The sequence below is a fragment of the Dasypus novemcinctus genome, chromosome 25, assembly GCF_030445035.2.
Source record: "Dasypus novemcinctus isolate mDasNov1 chromosome 25, mDasNov1.1.hap2, whole genome shotgun sequence".
NCBI lineage: Eukaryota > Metazoa > Chordata > Mammalia > Cingulata > Dasypodidae > Dasypus > Dasypus novemcinctus.
This window is the reverse complement of record NC_080697.1, coordinates 62436456-62462535: the sequence shown is the minus strand read 5'-3', so window position 1 is coordinate 62462535 and position 26080 is coordinate 62436456. Positions and strand designations below refer to the sequence as shown.

The window sequence follows — 26080 nt, the reverse complement described above, 5'->3', positions numbered from 1 at the left end:
AATAGGCGACTGGGTTTGAAGAAGTGAAACCAAGATTCCAAATAAAACACACTAGTGAATCCCCTTTTTCATATGATCTTTGTATTTTCATTTCCATAGAGTAGAAAAACAAATTACGTGCCAGCATCCCATTGACTACGCAATCACAAACATCGTTGCTCTGGTCTGATTTCAAAACAGGGGCCGGCTATCAGCGAGAGGAGCACCCAGCCTGGGTTGGCAGATTTTCTTTTTTAATCCTAAAAAGTCGATGTACACAGAGCCTATCAAATAGAAACTGGGATTCCTATTTCAGGGAAGAGTCACATCACAAAACTCTAAAGCAAAATCAACATCCTTCTTTCATCGTATATAGTGAGCGTCCAAGCGGGGGCCAGCGCGCCTGGGCCGTGCGCCCGGCCTGGCCTGCTGCCCGCTCCTGTCACCCGCAAGCTAGGAACGGCCTTTATATTTTAAAATGGTTTTTAAAAATCTAAAGAATATGTTCTGTGACACGAGACACAGGAAAATTACTTCAAATCCCAGTTTGAGGGTCTAGAAATGAAATTCTTGGCCCAGTGTGTTTGTGGGCAGCTACTTTCGCACTCCCACAAGCTGCGTGGCTGCATCAGAAGCCTGAGACAGTCGCCAGGTGGTCCTTCACAGAGAAGGCTGCTGACCCTGACGTGCGCCCCCTCCCCGTCTCTTCCTGCGAAGGAGACCTGCTTAGGGGCGACACGGGGACAGGTAAAAAGCTCATCACCCACGACAGAGCTCGGGAAAGAAAACCTCCAGAGTTCCGGGGACAGGGCCCTTTCTCGTACCGCCCGCTACCCGCGCGATGACCCCCCCGTTCCTTCCCACCCAGGAGGGCCCACGACCCACCTCTTGGGGACGTCGATGCTCCTGGAGACGGGTCTGTCGGCCGCCCGCGCGCCCTGCACGGCGGGTGGCGCCTGCGCAGCAGGTGGCGCCTGCGAGACAGCCAACTGGTCGGCGAGCCACACCTCCCCCGCCGCGCAGCACACTTGCTGCTTCTGGTCCAGCAGCCACACGGTCACCTTCTCCTCGGCCCGGCTGTGCTGCTCCACCAGCCCGGGGCACTCCTGGCCCCCGTGCCACACACACACCTGGAGGGAGAGACGGGCCGGGGTCGGCACGGGCAGCGGACCCCGCAGGCTGCGCGTGCAGGAGCGCGTCTGCCCCCCGTGGGCACTCTCCAGGCACGCTGGGCAGCGCTTCCCACCCGGGCACCCCGAAAGCTGCCTGGGCCCACTCTTCCCCAACGGGTCCTCGGGATGCTCTGGACCGCAGACGGCCAGCCCGTCCGTGTCAGGGGTCTTGGTCTGGACGTGGGACCTGCGCCCATTCCTCCAGCTCGCCTGCCCTGCCTCTGGAGCCCCTGCGCCGCCACCGGTCCCCAACGCTGTCCTGAACAGCTTGTGCCCTGCATTTCCCTTCAGAGAATCCTGAGTCCACCCCGGGACGAGAGGACGGGGGCGATGAGAGGAGGCACCCTTGAGCCGGGCTCCTGGAGGTGGCAGGTCGTCTCACCCATGGAAGGAAGGCTGCGGGACACGAGCCTCGGGGAGAGGAAACGGAAGGGACACCTCCGAGCCTGAGCCCTCGGGGGCGACGCTGAAGCAGGTGCACCGCCACCTGCAGGTGGTACCAGCGCCCGCGACGCCAGCGCCTTCCTAAGCGGAAGAGCCACTGGAGGAGGAAACCCAACCCGGACTCGGCTCACGTCCTCATCGCCAATGCAGAGGCACACCCTCACCCGTCTCGCACACGCCGGACGCTGCCTCCCTGCTTTATCAAGTTGCAAACTGCACAGGTTTAGCAAAATGGACCTATGGCCAGGCTTCAGATGGAGGTTCTGAGCTGGTTAAAGCCCAGGATTTCAGATGTCAGGCCTTGTCAGCTTCCCTCCAGGTAATCCCGTCACGAAGGAACGCGCAGGGAGCGCAGGGTCTGCTGCAATGCCGCGTTCTTGAGACCCCTGCCTGCCCAAGGGCCTCTGGGACTAGAAGGAAAAGGACCGGCCCGAGAGCTCCCCACCGGCCCCCATGGTGGCCGTCAACCTACCTTCTGCCCGGGCTGAAAGGCCACCTGCTGGGGGCCGGCCTCCTGGGGCTGCTCCTGGGAGGAACCGTCCTTTTGCACGGGGAAGGGCTGCGGCGCGGCCTCCGGCTCCGCTGTCCCCGACGGCCCATCTGAGGCGCTGGGCCCCAACACCCGGGCGCCCAGGAGTGACCGCTTACCGAGGCGCCGGGACAGCACGCTGGCCATGCTGCCTCTCCTGGGAAGGCAAAGGGGACAGAGGCCTTTGTCCAGGACCCGCAGGAAAGCGGCAGATTCCTCCAGCACTGACGCGGGGCGCCACACAGCAGGTGCAGAGAGCGCCAGTTAAATGCGGGAACCTTTAAAGTAAATGTTGTGGGGTTTTTTTTACTTTACAAAAGTACCACCTATTCCTAGTGGAACATTTAGAAAATACTGGTAAGAAAAAAAATTCAGAACCAGCTAGATGGTGGCGGAGTAAGGCGCTCCTAGCGTCAGCTCCTGCTACAGGGCAGCTAGCAAACACCCAGAGCTCTCTGGAGCTGCTGAAGCACCTGTTTGGGGGCCCCAGGAGGCCAGATGAGCATCCTGCAATATCCTTGAGGGAGTGGAAGGAGGAGATGCCCGTCCGCAGAGAAGACTCACAAGTAGAGGCTCCATGCCCCGGAGGCCGGTGCCAGCCTCCACTGGAGGCACAAGCCGCCTCGGGAGCTGTTCCATGGCTGGAATTGGAAGCTCCACTTCCCAAAAACGGGAGGAAGAGACAATTGGGCGCCAACTTCAGCTACTGATGAGTAAATTCAGCAGGCTAAAGTACAATCCTGAGAACAGCTAAGGTTTGAGCCTGTCCAAGTCAGAAAGAGGCTGGGAGCTGCTATTTTAGCTCCACCCCTGGCACGAGGGGAAGCAGGGCAAACTGAAAATCCCAGTGCTGGTGGGGACCGGCTTCTTTCCATCCAGGTCAGATTGCAGCTCTAGCCTAGGCCCCAGCCCCACCTCCAGCAGGGAGGAAGCTGCGGGACCTGCACCAGCCTCTCCAGGTAACTGCAGGTGCATTTGGCTGGCACAGACTAAATAGTTGGAGGCCTACCGGGGCAACGTCGGTCATTTGGACCCACACCGCAATGATCGCTGCCCACACTTGTAGCACCATCCCCACCCCAGGCAGGGGAGAAAGGGGCATGAAGCTTCATCAGTCTCTCTGGGCAACTAGAGTCTAGGCACACAACGTGGATTATTCACACAGTTGTGACTCTGTCCCTACCCCTGGCAAAGGAGAAAGTTGGAAGAAGCTTCACTGGTCCCTGGTGCAATGAGGGCAGCTTGAGCCTCCACAGCTTATAGCACCAATTACATCCTTGGTTCCTACTGCATAACCAGCAAGGGAGAAAGGGCAGGAAGCCTAAACTAAAGAGAAAAACTGCACCCAGAATAAATACTCTAGTAAGCAACATGCCAAGACACCAACAAAAAATTACAATGCACACCAAGGAACAGGAAGCTATGGTCCAGTTAAAGGAACAAGATAAGCCTCCAGATGGCATACAGTAGTTGAGACAACTAATCACAGATTTTCAAACAAATTGCCTTAATAAATTCAGTGAGATAGCTGAAGAGATTAAGGATATTAAGCAGACACTGGATGAGCACAAAGAAGAAAGTGAAAGCATACATAGAAAAACAGCAGCTCTTATGGGAATGAAAGGTACAATAAATGAAATTTAAAATACATTGAAGTCATATAACAGCAGAATTGAGGAGGGAGAAAAAAGGATTGGTGAGCTTGAAGAAAAAGCCTCTGAAAGCAAACATATGAAAGAACAGATGAAAAAAAGAATGGGAAAATTGAACAAGGTCTCAAGGAACTAAACAACAGCAAGAGACACACAAACATACATGTCATGTGTGTCCCAGAAGGAGAAGAGAAGGGAAAAGGGGCAGAAGGAATATCTGAATAATGGTGGAAAATTTCCAAGCCCTACTGAAGGACATAAGATAGCCATGTCCAAGAAGCACAATGTACTCCCAGCCAAATAAATCTGAACAGACCAACTCCGAAACACATACTGATGATCAGAACATGAAATGCCAAGGACAAAGAGAAAATTCTGAGAGCAGCAAGAGAAAAGCCATGCATAACATATAAGGAATACCCAGTAAGACTGAGTGCCCATTTCTCATCAGAAATCATGGATTGAGAACTAAATGTTGAGTAAAACGTATCAAAGTATAAGTAGGAGGGTCACCTGGTTAGGACGCTCAGGGGGTATGGTCTGATGCGGGACGGACTCTGGAGGGAATAGCTGAAGGCTCATTTTGCCAAGGTGGGTTCTACCATTGGGTGGGGTGGACCCATATCCTGGGGAAAACTAATGCCGTCGAATAGAGAGAACTGTATCTCTCGTGAGAAAGGACGGCTCCCAGGGCATTAGATTGGCAGGCGTTGTGGGCCCTAAGGGGAGGGGAAAATGGACGTGCAATGGATGGAACAAAGGTAAATAAGGGGGCAAAAGAGGAGTTATGTGAGAGTACACGAGGATGAATATAAAACAGCTAATATTACACCAAAAACATATAGGGGACGACAGACTAATAATGAAAACCATAAGACAAAACATAGGATAACTAAAAAATTTGGAAAACTGTACAACCTAAAGTATGGACCACATAGTAAGCACAAATGTTACCTTGTTTGAAAACTATAGTTTCGGAATCTGTACATCAGTTTCAGGAAATATGATATGAATAAGTTAAAAGATTATTGCTGTGGAAGGGAAAAGGTTTTATGGTGGATCTGGAGAAATACTGTATATTGTATATATGAATTTTGGTGATCTAAGACTCTTCTGAAGCTGACATTATGTTGGGATTCACTTTACGGGAAGTTTTGGATCACAGAGTGGTTCAACAATGGCAGCGGAGGAATACTGATATGGGATGTTATTGACAGGATATATATGGTTGACAGGGAGTTATACAGGGCATATGCCCAGGGTATATGGTAATGTCTATATATACTCATAGTGGAAACAATTAAAAACAACAGCTGGGGGGGTACTGGGCTCCTGGCCGGGGGGTCACTGTTGTGGGCCCTGGGAGAGCAGCGGCAAGAACCAGGAAGGAAGGAGGGCCCAACAGTGGGCTCTTGATACTAATGGCTACACTTTTGAGCCTATGCACCTGCAATAAGAACAAGGCCTAGAGTAGCATTGTGCCTGGGGGTTTCCTCCTGACAGCCTTCATGTTACTCAAATGTGGCCACTCTCACAGCCAAACTCAGCATGTAGATGTGATGCATTCCCCCCAGCGTGGGACACGACACCCGGGGATGAGCCTCCCTGGCACCGAGGGATCACTACCACATACCAGCTGAAGAAGCAACTAGAAAATGACCTTGAATTAAAGATTCAATGCGGAACAGCAGAATATACCTGTCTACATATAATAACATGACTTCGGGAAGTGGTTTGACCTAATGTAAGGGGGAAATGGAAAGAAGAAATGAGATTATAAGGCTGTGAGTCTCTAAAAACGAGTCTGGAGGTTGTCAGAAGGAATACCCCTATGTACAACTGAACAGAGTCTAAGAGACAGATAAGGTAGATACAACCCCAGGTATTGGTTCTTTTGAGGGATAAAGAGACCCACGGGTTCTATGGTCATGGCAGAAGGGGTTCACTCCCATGACAGATGGCCCTTCTTTGGAGCTGGTGTTTCTGCGCGATGGAAATGGACTCAGAGGGGATCTCTTTTCACAAGACTTGCATGCTACTTTATTGAAATTGTAGTTGGTGCTGAGTTTAAGATATATGTAGGGGATTTGAATCTCTGGACTGATAATATGACACCCAGGCCCAGAGCCTCAACAGACTTCAGCTCCTACACTTTGACTTATTGGACTTACTCCACTCAGCTAACATGGAGTTGAAGAAGGTCAACCACCACAACATGGAGCCTAGAGTGTCTACAACTAGAAGCGGGAAGAGTGCATCCAGTACCCATGTGGAATCTAAGCCCTCACTTGACATAGGTGTGCAATGGACACAACCAATCCAATGTCCACAGAGAAAATGTGGAATGGGTGTGGGAACGGTAGCCATGGGGGCTGCTGGGTGTGGGGAACGGGAGGAAGAGATGAGATGTGGAGGCGTTTTCGGGACGTGGAGTTGTCCTGGATAGTGCTTCACGGACAATTACGGGACACTGTAGATCCCCCCAGGGCCCACTGGATGGAACGTGAGAGAGTCTGGGCTATGATGTGGACCATTGACTATGGGGTGCAGTGATGCTCAGAGATGAACTTACCAGGTGCAATGGATGTATCACGATGATGGGAGAGAGTGTTGCTGTGGGGGGAGTGGGGGGCGGGGGCGGTGGGGTTGAATGGGACCTCATATATTTTTTTTAATGTAATTAAAAAATAATAATAATAAATAAATATTTAAAATAAAAAAAAAAAAAAGAAATCATGGAGGCAAGAAGACAGTAGTATGATACATTTAAGATTCTGCTAGAGAAAAACTTCCAGCCAGAAACTTATATATGTCAAGATTGTCTTTCAAAAATGAGGGTGAGGGAAACAGCTATGGCTCAATCAGACGAGCTCCCGTCTACCATATGGGAGGCCCTGGGTTCGTGTCCTGGGGCCTCCTTGTGAAGGCAGGCTCGCCCACACGCTGCAGAGTGCCACCCAACCCTCAAGCGCCACAGAGAGCCAACTCAGCAAGGTGATGCAACAACAACAAAAAAAGGGAGACAAGCAAAAACACACAAGAGCACACAGTGAATGGACACAGAGCAGACAGCAAGCGAGCTGCAAGTGGGGAAGGGAAATAAAATAAATAAATACAGACAAGAACACACAGTAAATGGACACAGAGAGCAGGCAGCATGCAAAAAGCCACAAGGGGGGAGGATAAAAAAAAATGAGGATGAGTTTAGAATATTCACAGATAAACAGAAACTGAGAAAGTTTGTAACCAAGAGACCAGATTTGCAGGAAATACTAAAGGGTATGCTACAGTCTGAAATGAAAGGAGAGAGAGGCTTGGAAGAGAGTCCAGGAATGAAAATTATGTCACTAAAAGTAACTAGAAGTCTCAAAAGAGTCCAAAAAACCCAAAGATCAAAATGGGTGAAATAAGAACTGCCTTTACAGTAATAACACTGAATGTTAATGGATTAAACTCCCAATCAAAAGACACAGACTGGCAGAATAGATAAGAAAATATGAGCCACCTATATGCTGTCTGCAGGAGAATCACCTCAGTCCCAAGGATACTAATAGACTGAAAGTGAAAAGCTGGAAAAAGATATTCTATGCATGTAGGGAGAAAAAAAAAAAGCCAGAGTAACTATACTTACATCAGATGAAACAGACTTTAAAAGACACTAGTAATGCATAATCTGAGGAAGAAATTAGGAAAAAAATCCATTTATGGTATCAACTAAAAGATGAAATATTTAGGAATAAACTTAACCAATGATGTAAAGCACTTTTATTCAGAAAACTACAATGCATTGTTAAGAGATCAAAAAAGACCTAAATAATTGGAAGAATTTTCCATGCTCATGGAGCAGAAGACTAAATATCATTAAGATGTCAATTCTACTCAAATTGATATACAGATTCAATGCTAATCCCAATAAAAATTCCACCAGCATTTAAAAATAAATGGAAAACACTATTACCAAATTTATTTAGAAGAGTAAAGGGTCCTGAATTGCCAGAAACATCTTAAAAAGGAAAAGCAAGGTTGGAAGACTCTCACTTCCGGACTTTAAATCATATTACCTAGCTACAATGGTAAAAACAGCATGGTACAGGCATAAAGACAGATCCATAGACCAATGGAACCAAAATGATGGTCCAGAAACAGACCTCACATGTAAGTAAGGTCAAGTGATTTTTGACTAGCCTGTCAAACCCACACAGCTAAGGCAGAAAAGTGCATTCAACAAATGGTGGTGAGAGAACTAGAACTGGATATCCATAGCCAAAAGAAGGAAAAAGGACCCCTATCTCAGACCTTATCCAAAAATTAATCAAAATGGATCAAAAACCTAAATATAAAAGCAAGAACCATAAAGCTTCTAGAAGAAATTGTAGGAAAATATCTTCAAGACCTGGTGGTAGGTGGTGGATTCTTAAAGGACATGAGAAGGGCTGAGGAGGACTACTGATGTTTAACGTATGTAGTAGTATTAACTAACTTTACTGCAAAAGTGTGGAAATGTATAGTTGATGGTAACACATTACAGTGAGCAATAGCTGGTTTATAAATGGGAATGTGGTTAGAAAGGTTAGTCTAGGGATGTAAATGCCAACTGAAAGAAAGCTAGAGAATAATCTAGGGACTGACTAGCACAGTAGACCCAGAGGTGGATGAGAATTGTGGTTGAGGGCATAGATGCAAGAGTGTCCCTTGTGAGCTAGAGCAGATATACATCATTATTGCAGGGTGGTGGGAATGTGGAGAAGCATGGGAAAAATACAACTGGAGTGACCTATGGACTGTGGTTAACAGTAATACTGTAATATTCATGCATTTATTCCAAAGATATACTGTGTGGATAATGGGTGAGTATGGAAAAAGTGTGCCAAATATACACTATGAACCTGGTAATAATCTGGTATTATCTCATAGTCTGTAACAAATGTTCCACCAGTGTGGTGTGTTGATAGAGGGGTGTTGTATGGGAATTCTGCACATGTGCATGATTATTTGTAAAGTTTACAACTATTTTTTTTTTAATAATAGGGCAGGTTGGGGGGAAAATATACCAAATATAAGGACTATAGTTAGTAGTAAGATTTTGATGATATTCTTTCACAATTTGTGACAGATGTCTCAGGACAACACAAGGTGTTGGTGGTGGGTTGATGTACAGGACCCCTGTAGGATGTGATAAGTGTTTGCTTTAAGTTCACAACTTTTACTATATACTTATGTTCACGTATAATTCATATAAAAATAACAATAATAAGGTGGACTGGGGGGGAATACATCAAATATAAGATACTGTGGTTACCCGTAATATTTTGAGGATGCTCTTTAATCCTTAGTTAAAAATGTTTCATGAAAATGCAAGGTATTGGTGGTAGGGTAAGGTATGAGAGTCCTGTATGATGTCATGTATGCTTGTTTCGTAAGCTCACAACTATTACTATACACTTACTATTTAGGTATGTTTACATAAGAGTGATATACTTCAAACTTTTTAAAAATCACTCATAAATCTGCTTCCCAGAGATACCCACTATTAATCTTTTGCTACATAGCACCCATCCATTTTTCTATACATTTATCTACATACTTTTCTTTTACAAAAATGGGTCACTGTTTGGTAAACTGAATTTTCACTTAATATATAGTGTTTTAGTGTATCACTAAATACTATTCTATAAAAACTTAAAAGCCACACAGGATTGTCTTCATTAGTTGCATCACTGCTAATTTATTTATTTATTTACTTATTTATTGGAAAGATTTTATTTTTTATTTCTCTCCCCTCCTTCCCAGTTGTCTGCTCTCTGTTTCCATTTGCTGTGTGTTCTTCTGTGACCGCTTCTATCCTTATCAGCGGCACCGGGAATCTGTGTTTTTCTTGTGTCATCTTGTTGCGTCAGCTCTCCGTGTGTGCAGCCCCGTTCTTGGACAGGCTGCACTTTCTTTCACACTGGGCGGCTCTCCTCACGGGCGCACTCCTTGCGCGTGGGGCTCCCCTACACGGGGGACACCCCTGCGTGGCAGGGCACTCCTTGCGTGCATCAGCACTGCGCATGGGCCAGCTCCACACGGGTCAAGGAGGCCCGGGGTTTGAACCGCGGACCTCCCATGTGGTAGACGGACGCCCTAACCACTGGGCCAAGTCCGTTTCCCTATCGCTGCTAATTTAACAAAGCCCTTATTATCGTGCCTTAAGGCTGCCCAGTGTTCTGCTGCTTACACGTCCTGCCTGCAGTGGATGCACTGACTAACCTTGGCGCACACCAGTGACCACTTCCTAGTTTCCTTCCTAGGTGGCACCACTGCAAGGTCAAGGGACAGGGCATGTCTTGGACACGTGATCCACACGCAGCCTGAAGATGGGCATTGCCAGCCGTCAAGAAGCCCGGGGATGAATGGCGCCGCTCTCCTCGTCCACGCTTGAGGACCCTGGAGCCGACAGCCTAAGTAACTCTTCTGCGGGGCAGAGGCAGTGGGTGCGAGCCTGGGGCATCTGATCTCCTGGTCCCATACCCAGGTCCTTCCCCCTGTCCACTCTGCCTCAACGCGGACACACCTGCTCCAGATGCACCGGGGCTGAGCCGCCCGCAGCAGGGCACGCAGGGCTGCTGGTTCTCAGACACCTGCCTTCCCGGTGGACTTGCTGACTGCTCTCCCAAGGGGGCCTCCCTGGTGAGCTGAAACAGTGCCCCCCCGGAGCGTGCTGCCCCCCACTCATCGCAGCTCCTCCAGGAGGCGGGGGTCACCGCGCGGCAGGGGGGAAGAGCCAGCGAGGCCAGTCAAAACCCCCCGCGGGGCCAGGGCGCCCGCTGGCTCTGGCTCCCCACCAGCCCTCGGCTCCCCACGACAAAGGTGCTGCAACGCGCTCACAACTCCAAGCCTCACTGCCAGGAAACAGCTCCTCTGACCCACATCCTGCCCAAGTCAGCCAGGAGGAAACACGCTGCACTGCCAGAGGCCACCGGCCAGCCGCGCGCGCTCGGTGGAGGGTTCCTTTAACCGCTCAGAGACCACTTGCCAGTTTGCAAATCAGAATGCTAATTACCGTTCTCACAGGATCAAATGAGAAACTCCAACAGGCGCTCTTAGCAGACTGAAAAGCGTAACGAGACAGCAACGTGGCATTGTCATGACAGGTTCAGTCGAGTTCTAGCCACTGTGGGCACAGCCTTCAATATACTTCTGTGTTAAATAGACTGACCTTTCATACACTTAAAAAGATTATACCCAGGGAAGCGGATTTGGCTCAACTGATAGAGCATCCGCCTACCACATGGGAGGCCCAGGGTTCAAACCCCAGGCCTCCTGACCCATGTGGAGCTGGCCCATGCGCAGTGCTGATGCACACAAGGAGTATCCTGCCATGCAGGGGTGTCCCCGCGCAGGGGAGCCCCACATGCAAGGAGTGCGCCCCGTAAGGAGAGCCACCCAGTGCAAAAGAAAGTGCAGCCTGCCCAGGAATGGTGCCGCACACATGGAGCTGACACAGCAAGATGACGCAACAAAAACAAGACATAGATTTCCAGTGCCACTGACAAGAATGCGAGGGGACACAGAAGAACACACAGTGAACGGACACACAAAAAGCAGACAACTGGAAGGAGGTAGGGGAGAGAAATAAATAAAAAATAAATCTTAAAAAAAAAAAAAAGGGAGGCACTGTAGAAGAGAAAAAAAGATTATACCCAGGCGAGGGATGTAGCTCAAGTGGTTGAGCACCTGCTTCCCACATATGTGGCCCCGGGTTCGATTCCCAGAACCTCCTAAAAACCAAATTAAACAAAAATAAAATGATACCTTCCCAAGGCAAGCAGCCTTCTAGCCCCAGGCCATTCGGCCTGCTGGCCTTATCTGCACTGCCAACACTCCAGGGGCTTGCTCGGTTTCCACCTCTGCGCCAGGTGCTTTCACGGCGCTCTCTACTCCGCAGGTACCCTCGGCGTCTATCCTTGCTCTGCTCTTAGAAGCCGAGTTCAGGGAGACCACGGCGAAGGCTGGGAAGGGCGGCCAGGATGGAGCCCCCAGCACCTCCTGACTCAGGGTCGTTCTCGCACCCAGCACCCGCCTCCTCCCACACTGCCTGTGACCTGTGACCTATGGCCTCTACTGCTCCCCTCCTGTGACCCCGCTGACCTCCGTCCCCGTCTGTCAGGACCCGCCCCGCCTCCGGAGGCCAGCTTCCTGCCCGCACCGCGCCACCCCTCCTGGGCCCGGCCCCACTCGCCACCTCAACAGGCAAAGCCCGGCAGTCCCTGCACCCACCAGCCTGAGCCCTCGGCCCTGCCCGGGGCGCGCGGGGCGGACGTCACCAGGCCGGGGACCTGCGGGAGGAGCGGGAGGGTCCCACGGTGCCCACGAGCCCCCGCCCAGGGGCCTGTCCCAACCGCGCCGCAAGCGAGGCCCTGGCGAGGCCGGGTGCGTGGCAGGCACAGGAGGCCAACCCGGGCCCTCCGAGCGCATTCCCCTGACCCCTCCCCCCGCACCCAGCCTGGCCTTCCGGAGGCTGCCCACACTTCTCCCCCCTGTCGGCTTCTCCTGCCCTCGCTTACGCCTAGACCGTGGCCATCACCATCGCTTCAAGCTTGCCTTGGACAGTTCTACAAACCTTCTTTATTTTCCAGCCTTGTCTAAAACTGCCTCAGGGCTTTGTTTGGGTCACACAGCATCTCCACATCTCCTAAATCCTAGCCTCCTGCCCAACCTTTCCGGAAAACTATGCTGGAGACCATCCCCACAACAGCAGAAAGTGAATGGCAAAAAAATAATGCTAGAATACAACAGTAAAGTTGCAAATATTAAGAAAAAGGCTTTGGTTTGGTTCGGTTTTATAAGCATTTTATTCAGAGCCTCAAGGGCTAGAATCAGAGAGCCTGGTACTTCCACCAGGAATTCCCCAGAGAGCAAAGACAAGACAAAATCAGAGTCACAGCATTCATACAGAGTTCACGTGTAAGTGTCCGGCGATTTTACATTCAATGACACTGTAGAAGGAAACTTTACTGTAACAATAAAAGGAAGAAAAATGTAAGGAGTAAATTTTTTACCAAAAGATGTATATCCAAGCTAAACCGGTTTTAAAAACCCGTTCCCCACCTTCATCCTTGAAGCTTCAAGGAATTCAGAAGAAACAAGGTGAAGCCACAATGCCAAGTACAGACACGAGGTGGCAGTAACAATTCAGAGAAAAAGACCCTTTCTTTGACAAAAACAGGGTGACCACCCACTTTCCAGCGGGAAGCTTGGGGTTTCTGCCATGAAAAAGGGTAGAATTTCCGAAATTCCTCAGCTTCCAATCTTAGACACAGCTTGAAACGTTTGGCTAACAAACTCTGATAATGTTTTGGTAAGTTGTTTTTTCTTTTTTTTAAGACTTTCTATTTTGACTTTTTATTGTTTTTGAGCCTGTACCTTCCAAAGTCCACTGGCTTTGCACCAAGTTAGTGATCCTGCCCCCTTCTCGCCTGTTTCTCTGTGCAGCTTTTTGTTCACTAGCCTTTCCACTTGAATGGGCCCAAATGCCACAGTGAAATAAATTTTATTATCTGTTTTTATTTATAGTGCCCTGAATTCTTAAATTTTAAAAGCAGAAGAGAGAGAAGGAAGGGAAACTGCCGTATTACGTGTCTAGTAGGCCTGGCTTTCACAAATTACTTCTAATTTAATCTTTAAAGAACAACTTGAGATAAACACACGGTATCTTTCTGATGCAGAAACTGAGCCCCAGAGCCCTTAGGCTGAGGCCAGCCTGGGAGGAAGCAGCAGTCCTTGGGCGAAAGCCTTTCCAGTGAAGTCAAGGTCCTGGATCCCGCCTTATTCCAGCAGGCGGGGTATCTCTCAAAAGAAAACATTCAGCTTAAGTTGCTTTTCACCTACAGCTCAAGTTGCTTTTCACCTACAGGGCATTTTTCTCCAAGTCAATGACCCTGATAGAAAAAAAACAAAAAACAAAAAACAAAAAAAAAAAAAAACGGCTCCCAACCCTGCAGGTCTAATAGGTCTATTCTTTCATTTCCAGTACACTTTCTTTCCTTGAAAATCCCTTCTTCACTTGCACCTTAGCCTCCCACTTATGAAATAAAGCCTGAGTCTGACCTTATTAAACTGCCCAAGTCACTGTTCATCATGTAGCGGTTTGGGGAGACCCTTATACACAGTTCCTTCTGAGAAGGCAGAGGGGAAATGGAATCCATCCAAAAAAATTAAGGAAAACTTCAGCCAAGTTTTCACTGGTGATTAACAGAACGGGAACAAAAGCCTGAATTAAGACCACTTCTAGGCTAGGCAGCACTGCCCCTCCGGTGTTAATCAGTAACTCATTATTATACCAAAGACAAACACTACTCTACTTCCCCAAGAGCAAATGTCTTTGGCTCTAGAGATAACACAGTGCAAAAAGGAGCGACTCTGGGGATTCAGGCGTGGAGTGGGGCACCTAGAGGGGGGTGGTGCCGTGGCCGTCATCTTACCCCCCCCCCCATTTAGCTGCAGCCCTCCACCTCTCCTCCCCGAAACTGCTCCTCTTCACTCTCTGGGGAGCTGTCAATGATCTATATAAATCAGCCATGCCCTACTTTGCCACAGGATTCTGGAGCATTAATGAGAAATCAAGAAACATTTATTTCAGAGTAACAATAACAGCATTTCAACACAGAGCTGAATGCCACTTGCAATTTTACATTCTCAAAGTATGGAATTTGTTTGATAACATAAATTCACGCAAAAGTAGTTACCAGCTAATGTAGACTTTTAAGGGGATCCTGAGCTTTCTTGGGCTTCTTACCAATAAAAGAGGTTGGCTGCCCCAGAATATATATATATTTTAAGACATTTATTTCTCCATCCCCCCTACCCCATTCCCCCCGTTGTCTACTCTGTGTCCATTCACTGTGTGTTCTTCTGTGTCTGCTTATATTCTCATTAGGCAGCTCCAGGAACCAATCCTGGCACCTTCCAGAGTGGGAGAGAGATGATAACTCTCTTGCACCACCTCATCGCCCTGTTCTGCTTCATCTTCTTATTTTCTCTCCCGTGTCTCTTGCTGCATCACCTTGCTGCGCCAGCTCTCCGTGTCGGCCGGCACTCTTGCACAGAGTGGCATTCTCATGCAGGGTGGCACTCCTGCACGGGGCCACGTTCCCGTGTGGGCTGGCACTCTGTGTGGACCAGCTTGCCCTCACCAGGAGGCCCTGGACATTGAACCCAGGACCTCCTCTATGGTAGATGGGAGCCCAATTGCTTGAGCCACATCCGTTTCCCCAGAATACGTATTTTGGTCAATGTCCAAAAGGGGTTTATCTGGGCTCAGCAAACATCATCCTGATGTGCTAAAAGCCCTTAATGGGGACACCTACCATCAGTTAAATAACTGGAACGGGCAGAACAGCAAAGCAAACCCTCTCTCTGGTTCAGAGCTGCAAGCTGCTATTTGACACGAGGCTGTTGCCAGACAACCGCATGCCTGGGCACACGCAGGCGAGGCGCGCTGTTCTCTCCTGGCAGCCGGGGGCTCCAGCGAGCCAAGGACATCACCTGTGGCGCTTCTAGAACTCGGGCGTGAGCTTTTGTTGTCTGTTTTTTAAATTATGGAGGTTGAAGTTTGAAGTCACTCCCAAAGCACGGGTGCTTGCCACCCTCCTGCTGAGCAATTTATGGAACAATTTCTGTATTTTTGGTGAACACCATTGGTTATCACTGCACAGAATTATCAGTTTAAGACTTTAGTTCTTTGGTCACTATTTTGCATATTATTCTTAGTGCTATACCAGAAAGTTGGAAACTTTTTCTTTTAAATCTTATAAAGCTTTAATTTTTTTCCAGTGTGATGTTTTAAGCTTTCCCATAAGACAAGGTGTTTGCAGCAAACCGCCTCCCTTGTTTTACAACAGGACTCAAACGAGAAGAGGCTTTCCAAGCGGTTCGTCTTCAGCAGTCCCTTGCAGGGAAGATGGTGGCTGGCCATGGCATGTGCATTTGCATATGCATAATTATATGAAAATACCTGTGGTCTTCCCAGCTGGCAGGTCCCCGTGTGAGCTCTGGCAGCAGCTGCCACAGCCAATCCCAGCCGCTGCCGGGGGTTCCCCAGCCTTGTTTTTTCTGGGATGCCTCCTCCAGGGAGAGCACAAACAAGACTTGCTTCCCTGGACACACACAGACCTTCCCTTTCCAGGGGACCCTCTGCCCAGCCTACCTTTAGATGGAACCCGACCCAGCGGCCTGAGTGAAAACTCGTAGGTCACTGGAGCTACTTCTTTATCTGGCCCTGCTAGTCCACTAAAAAAAGAAAGTGGGAGGGGAGAGCTGTAGATTTTCACAATGCAAGCTATACAGCACTCAGTGTATCAGTGATGAATTCGATACCAATATTTTTAAAACCAGCTGATCGGAGAACGACCATTTGGATTCTCCCAGCATTCTGTTTGCTGTCTTTAAGGTTTTTAAAAAAAATGGAATTACCGTGCATCAACGTATAAAAGTTTAGAACTACCAGTATAACTAAAATTATAGAATATCAGGACTGACAGGGACCTTAAAGGTTCTCCAACGCTCACCTGGAGCTGGCGTTCTCTCCACAGTATCCCCAACAAGTATCCCCTGTAAGCCAGCATCCAGCTCCCGTCTCTGTAATAGATGGATCAGGATAACGGGAGGAACAACAGAGGTCCCAAACAGCACGTTCCAGATGAGTCATAAACAGGTCACCCAATCTGCTTACCGTGATTCTCCCCAGCAAATAATAAACGATCCTGATCAACAAATGTTTTTCTATCAAGTAAAAGAGACTGTTCCGTTTGCACGGCCAGCAGGGGAGGACAGCATTTCACAGCTCTGCCCAGGAGCTAGTACCCGTCCCTCCTCACACCTACCTCCCACTTGCTTTAAAACCCAGAGCTCTTGGCTCAGACTCCTGCCATGCACACCCCACTCTGTAATAAACAAGGTAATTCTTAGTCCCATGCTGGGCACACAGTTAGGACTCAAAAACCTATAACTATTTCCACGAGCACCATGAGACGGTCGTCTCCCTTGGATCCCATCCAGATTTACGATTTTAAAGAGAAGAAACTCTCAGGGTGAGGAGAGCCCCAGATTCTAGAGCCACGTGTTGTAAGAAATACTATTTGCTGCTTGCTCAATAGGTAAGAGGGGTCAGAAACAAGAGCAGAGTATTAAATCGTTTTCAAAGTCAGCAACTCAAGAAAAGGTGGAGGATAACAGCATCTTCATTTCATAGCTGAGTTCACTCACTTGCCCCAAATCCGAAAGCAGGCGTGCTGGGAGTGAGCGCCACAGCCCCAGCCCTCTGCTCTGAGTGCGGGTCCCGCAGCAGGAGGGGCCTCTAGCTCACAGTCCTGATGCCTTTACGTTGCCTCCAAAAACACCCCAGAAACATGAAACACAGGCATGAGCTCTTTACCAAAAAGCTTCACAGTCGGGAGTCAGTTGACCTGAGGCCGTGGGTGGTCCATGAGCTGCAGCCAGTTCCCAGGACAGCCCCGAAAGGCCCCGTGTGTTCCCGCCCCACGGAGAAGGCCAAGTACAGACCCTCCCTCTCTCTTTTAAACTTAAATGGGCAAATAGAACAACGACTTGGAACTCAACATTCACTTAAATGAATAATCATACTTGCAAACAAACAAAAACTACTCCAGGCAATGAAATGGTTAAAGAGGAACCCGGGTCTGGAGTTCAGAATTCACTGGAAGGACTTAGTGCCTGGCCTGGTAGGTGTGACCGTCACAAAAAGGCAGCAGCCCTCTCCAGGAGGTTACGCCTGGTCTGCCGCCAGGCCAGGTGTGAGATTCAATATTAAAGATAAGGACCAAGGCCACAGGACAAAGCCAGAAGAGATAGTAAAACCCCAACACGCAGCCCAACCCCCTTCAGGAATCCCAATCTCAGCCGGGAGCCACCCACCCAAAGGGCAAGTTAATGGAAAATAAACTGCAATTTTTGCAATTTTGAAAGGTTTAAGCGACAAGAAAAATGTGTGCTGCTGGGGGTGGGGAGGGGCCCGGCACACTTTGAAGTGACAGCTAATGTCAGCATTTGTTCCAGGACCAGGTGGCCGACTGGCCCCCCTTCTCCCCAGGCGCGCGGTGTCCCCGTGTCCTGAGGCCGAGGCCGTGGGGTGGCACATCCCGTCCCCGGGCTGGCCACCTGAGGACCAGAGATCCCTGAACCCCACGCTGCCCAGATGGTCAGGCCCGGCCACACCGCAGCCTCCGCTGTGTGGTGGCCTGGGACAACTCCCCACCCTCATGATGATGAGAGCCGTGCCTGAACACCAGAGTGGACAAGGATACAGGCTCGCACACATGCTTCCACTTAGCCCCTGAGCTGCTCGGCACACTTACGGGGGCACCTGGGAACTGGGCTTGTAAAAGGTTCTTCCACCAGCAGCAGGAACCCGGCTGCTGACTCCAAAGAACACTAGCGACCCAACTGCAACGGCAAAGACCAAAAAAGAAGTATGGGCGGCGGACTTGGCCCAGAGGTTAGGGCGTCCGTCTACCACATGGGAGGTCTGTGGTTCACATCCCGGGCCTCCCGGGCCTCCTTGACCCGTGTGGAGCTGGCCCATGCGCAGTGCTGATGCGCGCAAGGAGTGCCCTGCCATGCAGGGGTGACCCCGTGTAGGGGAGCCCCACACGCAAGGAGTGCGCCCCATAAGGAGAGATGCCCAGCGCGAAAGAAAGTGCAGCCTGACCAGGAACGGTGCGGCACACACGGAGAGCTGACACAACAAAAAGAAACACAGATTCCAGTGCCACTGACAACAATAGAAGCGGACAAAGAAGACGCAGCAAATAGACACACAGAACAGACAACCAGGGTGGGGGGGGTAAAGGGGAGAGAAATAAATAAATAAATCTTTTAAAAAAAGGATGGTCCAACAATGAGCCCTTGATACTAATGACTATGCTTGTGAGCCTGTGCGTCTGAAATAAGAACTAGACCTAGAGCTGCAGGGTGCCTAAAAGTTACCTCCTGAGAGCCTCCATGTTGCTCAAATGAGGCCACTCTCTAAGCCAAACTCAGCTTATAAATGCATTGCCTTCCCCCCAGCATGGGACATGACTCCCAGGGATGAGCCTCCCCGGCACCGAGGGATTACTACCAAATACCAGCTGATGATATAACTAGAAAATGATCTTGAATAAAAGGATCAACTCAGACTAGCAGAATATCTCGCCTACATGTAATATCAGGAGTTAAAAATACTTTTTGACCTTGAATAAAAGGGGGAAATGGAAAGGACAAATGAGTTCATTTGGCTATGAGTCTCCAAAAAAGTGCCAGGAGGTCAGAAGAGGGGTCGCCCTTAGGCACACCTCAGCAGAGTCCCAGAGACAGCTAAAGTAAATACAACCCCAGGTTTTGGTTCTTCTGAGGGCTACAGAGACACACAGGTTCTATGGTCGTGGCAGATGTAGTTCAGTGCCATGTCAGTTGGCCCTACTTTGAAGTTTGTGTTCCTGAGTGTGATGGAGTTGGACTCAGATGTGATCTCTGTTCACAAGCCTCTCCTGTTACTTTTACTGGACCTGTGGTTGGCGCTGGGGTTTAGTGTATAGTCAAGGGACCTGAATCTCTGGACTGTCCATGTGACAGCCAGGCCCTGAGCCTCAACAGACTTGCAACTCCTACACTCTGGTTTATTGGATTTACCCCAGCTAACTAACAGGGAGGTGAAGAAGGTCAACCATCACACCAGGGAACCAAGAGAGACTACAACTTCAAGCAGGAAAATTGCATCCATCATCCATGTGGAATCTAAGCACCCTCTCAGTATAGAGGTGGAGTGGACATAACCATCCCAGGGTCCAGAGAATGGAGGAATAGACTATGGATTAGAGTGATTAGTAATGGAAGTAAAGGTAGCATTGATGTGGAGAAAGTAGCCACGGTAGCTGCTGAGGGTAGGGAGTGGGAAGAAGAGATATGATGTGGGGCATTTTCAGGACTAGGAGTTGTCCTGGGTGGTGCTGCAGGGACAGATGCTGGACATTGTATGTCCTCCCATGGCCCACTGCGTGGACTGGGGGAGAGTGTAAACTATAATGTGGACCACTGACCATGTGGTGCAGCAGTGCTCAGAGATGTATTCACCAAGCGCAATGAATGTCCCAGGATGATGGAGGAGGTTGTTATGGGGGGAGGAGTGGGGTGAGGGGGGTGGGGGTATATGGGGACCTCATATTTTTTTAATGTAACATTAAAAAAATAAATAAAGACCAAAAACAAAAAAACAAAACACTACCGAGCTGACTACGGGTGAGCTACTAATCGAGTGAGATCACAACTACGCCGATGTCAGGGGAGGAGAACCCCAAATCCAATGACTGTGTTCAGAAGTCTGCTGGCCAAAACGTACCACCCAGGGTTGAGTGCTGACCGCTGACCAAGTCGGCCCTGGAGCCCGAGCTGCTTCCCAGGCCCCCGCCCTGGAGCCCGAGCTGCTTCCCAGGCCCCTGCCCAGGCCTCCGGCCCTGGGGCCCCAGCTGGTTCCAGGCCCCCGCAGGCCCCTGCTGCTAACCTCTCAGCACAGGTCCATTCCTGCTCCACCCCCCCCAAAGCCCCCCTGCCCGGCTGCCAACACCACCCCCCAGGAGGGGCCTCCCACCCCCTGAGCTTCCCCAGGGCCTGCGGGAGGGCCTGCCCCAGGGCAGCAGGTCCAGCCCGGCTGCCCGCCCCTGCAGCCACAGCGCCCACGACAAAGGAGCCTCTTGGGCATCAACTCAACAGAAACCCAAGGACAGTGCACAAAACGTCCTTAAAAACCTGCCACCTGGAGGTCAAGGGAAATGGACCTAGAACGCAAAACCAGCCTCAGGGCAGTGCATAAAGGCACCACGTGAAGGAAGGAACCTGAACCACACGCTGACGTTTCGGCAAAACGTGGAGGAGCCGGGCGCGAGGCACAGACCACGGGGCGGGGGCGTAAACCGCCTTTCTGGGAAGAAAGCACTTAAGGAATCACCACGCCCCAATAATAGTGGGGCTGAGAATGAGTCCAGAGTGGAAGTTAAAGGGATGAGCGTTCACCCAGCCTGGCTCGGGATACTGGGGTGTCCACTCTTGCTGATTTTCCTGAAACGGACAGGGTGGAGCATTAATGAAATAACACTGCTCGCTGGTGAGGATGTTCTAAGCCAAAGCGGCACAGAGAGAGCAGATGGCCCAAGCTTGCGCGCTCTGAGAGAAGCGAAGGGTGAAATTGTCGCTAGGAAGCCAAACACAGCAAGGCCAGCTCCCGACACCAGAGAAGGCTCTCGCCTGTGCCAGGCTGGTTCACGGGACGCGGTTCAGGGCCAAGAGAAGACTAAAATATTTTCAGGGAAAGGAAAACAATCACGTAGACTACTTCATCAGAACTGTTACAGAGTAAACCGGCAAGAGAAAAAAAGAAAATCTTCGATGTAACCCACTTCCTTTCATAAACTGATGTTCCTAGAAGTGGAAGTGGCTCAAGCAGTTGGGCACCCATCACACGGGAGGTCCCAGGTTCGATTTCTGGTGCCTCCCAAAGAAGACGAGCAAGACAGCAAGATGACAAGACAAGCTGGCACGGGGAAGTGATGCAACAAGATGATGCAATGAAGAGACACAAGGAGGAAAGCACAATGAAAGACAAGACAAGCAGGGAGCAGAGGTGACTCAAGCAAGGAGGCACCTCCCTCCCACAGGAGGTTCTGTGTTTGGTTCCCAGTACCTCCTAAACAGAAGACACGCACACAACGAACAGACACAGGAACACAGGAGCACCAACAACGTGTGTGTGGAGGGAACAAACTAAAAAACAAAAACAAAACTGACGTTCCTGCAGGAAGGATCTAAGAGCTATCATTTATCAAAAACGGGGGCCATGTGGCTCCGTGGTTCAGCATCGGCTTCCCGCACAGGAGGTCCCGGGTTCAGTCCCCAGACCTGGCACCTCACACACACATACATAAAATGTGTTCCAGTCACTTCTAAGCGCATCGCCTACTGTATGTCACTCAATCTCCACAGCAGTTCCATAAGTACCATCATCTTCCCCATTTTACAGAGGAATCCGAGACTCAGGGAAGCTGTGTCAGCCAGCCAAAGAGGTGCTAATACAAAATACCAGAAGCCTGCTGGCTTTTAAAAAGGGGATTTATTTGGGGTAGGAGCTTACAGATACCAGGCCATAAAGCGTAAGTTTCTTCCCTCACCAAAGTCTATTTCCAGTGTTGGAGCAAGATGGCTGCCGACGTCTCCGAGGGTTCAGGCTTCCTGGGCTCCTCCCTTCCAGGGTCTTGCTTCTTTCTGGGCTCAGCTCCTGTTTTCTCCACAAGGTCAGCTGTAGACTATGAGGCTCCCTAGACTTTGCCCCTTTCCACAAGGTCAGCTGTAGACTAGCAGGTGAACGGCTCTGTCTCTCTCCCCAGGGTCTCTGCCATGTCTAAGGACAGGGTGGCTGTGGCATGAAAGGGGAAATGAGCATTTCTCTGGATAGCAAAGTATAAAACATGGGATCCCCAGGATCAGGGCTACAACTGATCTTACTCAAAACTTTTACACACATCTGAAAAAGAATGCACAGGGAAATACTGAGTTGCAAATAATCTGTAATTCCCAACTGTGACCTTGGGCAAATTAGCTCCCCTCTTTGTGCCTCAGTTTCCTCACTTGTAACATGAGAGAAAAAAAAACATTAACTTCTATGTTAGAGGATAATTTGTGGCTTTAAAAAGGCAATGCAAACTTTTCAAAAGTGCATTGGTTTTTAAGAGTCACCAAGTTTCCCCTTTCGGAGATTCTGATTATCCTGGTCTAGGAAATATCAAGAAAATACACGGGAGCACTAAGCCCGGGGCCATGGCACAGAGAGTTCAATAAATGGTAGCTTAACAAAAAAGAGACAAAACTCTGGGTAGTGGCAAGTGATACTTCTGGGACCTCTTCCCAAGATTACAGTAAACAGTTTAAGCAAGTAGGGCAACATCAGCCAACACATTTTAACACCAGCAGCAGCAGTGTGATACACAAGCGAAAACCGGAACAGTGTAACCAGTCAGGGCCCTGAAGTCACTGGGCCAGCCCGCCGTCCTTCAGGGTGGCAAAGAACAAAGCACAGTTCTGCCCAGCATCACCGCGATGGTGCTAAAAGCAGAGGCACACACTGCCCCGCCCAGAAAGCCAGCACGTGGTCCCCGCCGGGCTGCCCATCCAGGAAGTGATCGTCAGACCAGAGCACGGTCAACCTGGAGGGGCCTGAAGAGGCAGGACGGTGGGGGCCGGGGAACCTACAGGTCCCCAGGGGCAGGGACAAGCTGGGGCGGAAACGACAGAGCAGGGGCTCCGCGACCCGGCCAAGGGGCCCGGCAAGGGGCCTCTGACCCCGCCGAGGGGCCTGGCGAGGGGCCTCTGACCGCAAGGAGGGCGAGGCAAGCGCACGGCTGTTTGGGCACAATGAGGAAAGCGGGCTCGGGGGTCCTCACTGACTGCTGCAGAACGGTCGTGACAGGACCAGGGGTCTCTGCTCCCTCCAGCTGGATGCTCAGCGGCACCAGCGCACCCCCACTCTGTCCCCAGGAGGGACCCGGGCACCGGTGCACCCCCACTCTGTCCCCAGGAGGGACCGGGCACTGGTGCACCCCCACTCTGTCCCCAGGAGGGACACGGGCACCGGTGCACCCCCACTCTGTCCCCAGGAGGGACCGGGCACCGGTGCACCCCCACTCTGTTCCCAGGAGGGACCGGGCACCGGTGCACCCCCACTCTGTCCCCAGGAGGGACCGGGCACCGGTGCACCCCCACTCTGTTCCCAGGAGGGACACGGGCACCAGTGCACCCCCACTCTGTCCCCAGGAGGGACCGGGCACTGGTGCACCCCTACTCTGTCCCCAGGAGGGACCGGGCACTGGTGCACCCCCACTCTGTCCCCGGAAGGGACCCGGGCACTGGTGCACCCCCACTCTGTCCCCAGGAGGGACCCGGGCACTGGTGCACCCCACTCTGTCCCCGGGAGGGACCCGGGCACTGGTGCACCCCCACTCTGTCCCCAGGAAGGACCGGGCACCGGTGCACCCCCACTGTGCCAAGGAGGGACCCGGGCACCGGTGCACCCCCACTCTGTTCCCAGGAGGGACACGGGCACCGGTGCACCCCCACTCTGTCCCCGGGAGGGACACGGGCACCGGTGCACCCCCACTCTGTCCCCGGGAGGGACCCGGGCACCGGTGCACCCCCACTCTGTCCCCGGGAGGGACACGGGCACCGGTGCACCCCCACTGTGCCAAGGAGGGACACGGGCACCAGTGCACCCTGCGCTGTCCCCAAGAGGGACTCAGCCAGCTGAGCCCCCTGGCCACCCCCGGCCACCCCCGCTCCCAGGTGCCTGGCCTGAGAGGATTAATTTTCATGTTTCCTAGGAGCTCTTCAGAGATCTAGAGATAATGGCAGGAAGTAGGAACACAGAGAGGCATTCTTCTCTAATTATTAGGAAAAAACAACTCAATAAAAGTAACACTGCAGTGTTCTAGGTGTTTTTTTTAAAAGAACTAAAATGCCTCCAAATGCATTTCCAGCCCTTGGCTAGAGCGCCTAAGACACAACTTTAGATTCTAAAGAAGGTGCAAAGAAGAATCGCAGCTGTTTCCAGTCTCCAGTCAGAATGAACTGGTTTAGAAGTTACCACCCACAGTCTGCTGCTGCTCCGCCTCCACTCTCCTCGTCCACACAGCAGCACCGCGGCAGGGGCCAAAGTCCCTGGAGAGGTGGCGGGCGTGGGGGCAGGGGCAGCAGGCAGCAGGGACCCGCAGCCCCCAGCCCAGCCGTGAGGCCCCGGGCCGGGGCCCACACACTGCTCGTGCGAAACCTGCCTATCCTTTTTTTTGCTTGGATTTTTATCTTTCTTCCTGCCTCCTCTTTAAAAAACTGCTCAGTGTCAGAGCATACTTAAATATCCCCTGGTCTATTTCAACCTAAACTACGAACTGACCCTGTAATGGGCCTTGATTAAAATTTAAAAATTAAAGTACCTGATTACCCAGCAATTCCACCTTCCCAGCATCTACACTACAGAAACACGTGTTATAAAGGGGCATGCACGGATTTATACTGTAGCAGTGGCTGTAACGGTCAAGGGCAGGAAGGGCCTTAACGTCCATCAACCGGGGAAAGCGAACAATCGTGGTCTCCGCATTCCTAGGAAGCCGTGCAGGAGTTAAAGCGAGAGGACTCTGCGAGCTTGTGTCCTGGGGCGGGAGCAGCAGTGAAAAGCACCTGAAGACCACGAACAAATCCCCCGGTGGCTAACCCCCGGGTCCCCGGCACTGCCCTGGGGTGAGCAGTGGCCACTGGGGACTTTCATGTGCCCTGGAATGTTGGCCTTTTTTTTCTGTAGAGAATGTGTTCATGTATTACTTTACAGGAAAATTTTGTTTAATTGCTCAGTTAAAAAAAAAAAGAAAGAAACTGACCCTGTTTCATGCATTTCATTACTGTGTTTGGGGCAATTTCTGCCTGAAGGAGGGACGCGGAGCTTCCTGGAGGCTGAGCACCCTGCAGGGCGATGCGCCAATGTTTCCAGTCCAGCGTGCATTGCAACACAGATCTTGTTTCAATGTTACAAGCCCAACTCTGTAACTCTGTGGACTGTTACATTTACATGCTAGGTCACCCGGGAGGCAGGAAGAGCCTGTCAGGCGACTTCTAGGAAATCCTAAGGAATGTCCTAGAACAGCTCCAGTTCTTCTGAAATCCCATCTCTCCAATACAACACACCCAACACACACACATGCACACACACTTGTGCAATCACTTATTCCATACCGAGTCTAGCTCTCTCTGCTCCGATTCTTCCCTCTGGCCATCGAGACATCTAACAGAAATCCAGATCCCCAAGGCTAAGGGGAGGGAAGAATCTGAGCGTCCCATTAGACAAGCTCAAGAACATTCATGTTTACTTGCTGGAGCCACCACCCAAACAGGATACTGATTTTTAAACACACACGCACACACACCTCTATACCTCTCAAAGCACTATGTATAAAGTCCTATAGAAAGCAATTACAGGGAAGCAGACGTGATAGAGCACCTGCCTACCACATGGGAGGGTCCAGGGTTCGATCCCCAGGGCCTCCTTGACCCATGTGCAGCTGGCCCATGCGCAGTGCTGATGCACGCAAGGAGTGCCGTGCCACGCAGGGGTGTCCCCGCACAGGGGAGCCCCACGCACAAGGAGTGCACCCCATAAGGAGAGCCGCTGATGCAGCAAGATGACGCAACAAAAAAGAGATGCAGTTTCCCGGTGCCACCGAGGGTGCAAGCGGACA

The 26080-nt window shown here is 50.7% G+C and overlaps 1 protein-coding gene across 1 annotated transcript in view; it reads right to left on the bottom strand.

The window, feature by feature from the left end:
• Positions 1-607: 607 nt before the first annotated feature.
• Positions 608-26080, bottom strand: part of ZNF395 (zinc finger protein 395) — a 33145-nt gene continuing 7672 nt past the window's right edge. Inside the window, exons 2-4 of the mRNA XM_058287847.2 lie at positions 2068-2281; positions 865-1109; positions 608-701 (exon numbers count right to left, since the gene is read on the bottom strand). Of these exons, the coding sequence (XP_058143830.1) occupies positions 608-701; positions 865-1109; positions 2068-2271 (543 nt within the window). The 5' untranslated portion in view covers positions 2272-2281. The remainder of the gene's footprint in view (positions 702-864; positions 1110-2067; positions 2282-26080) is intronic.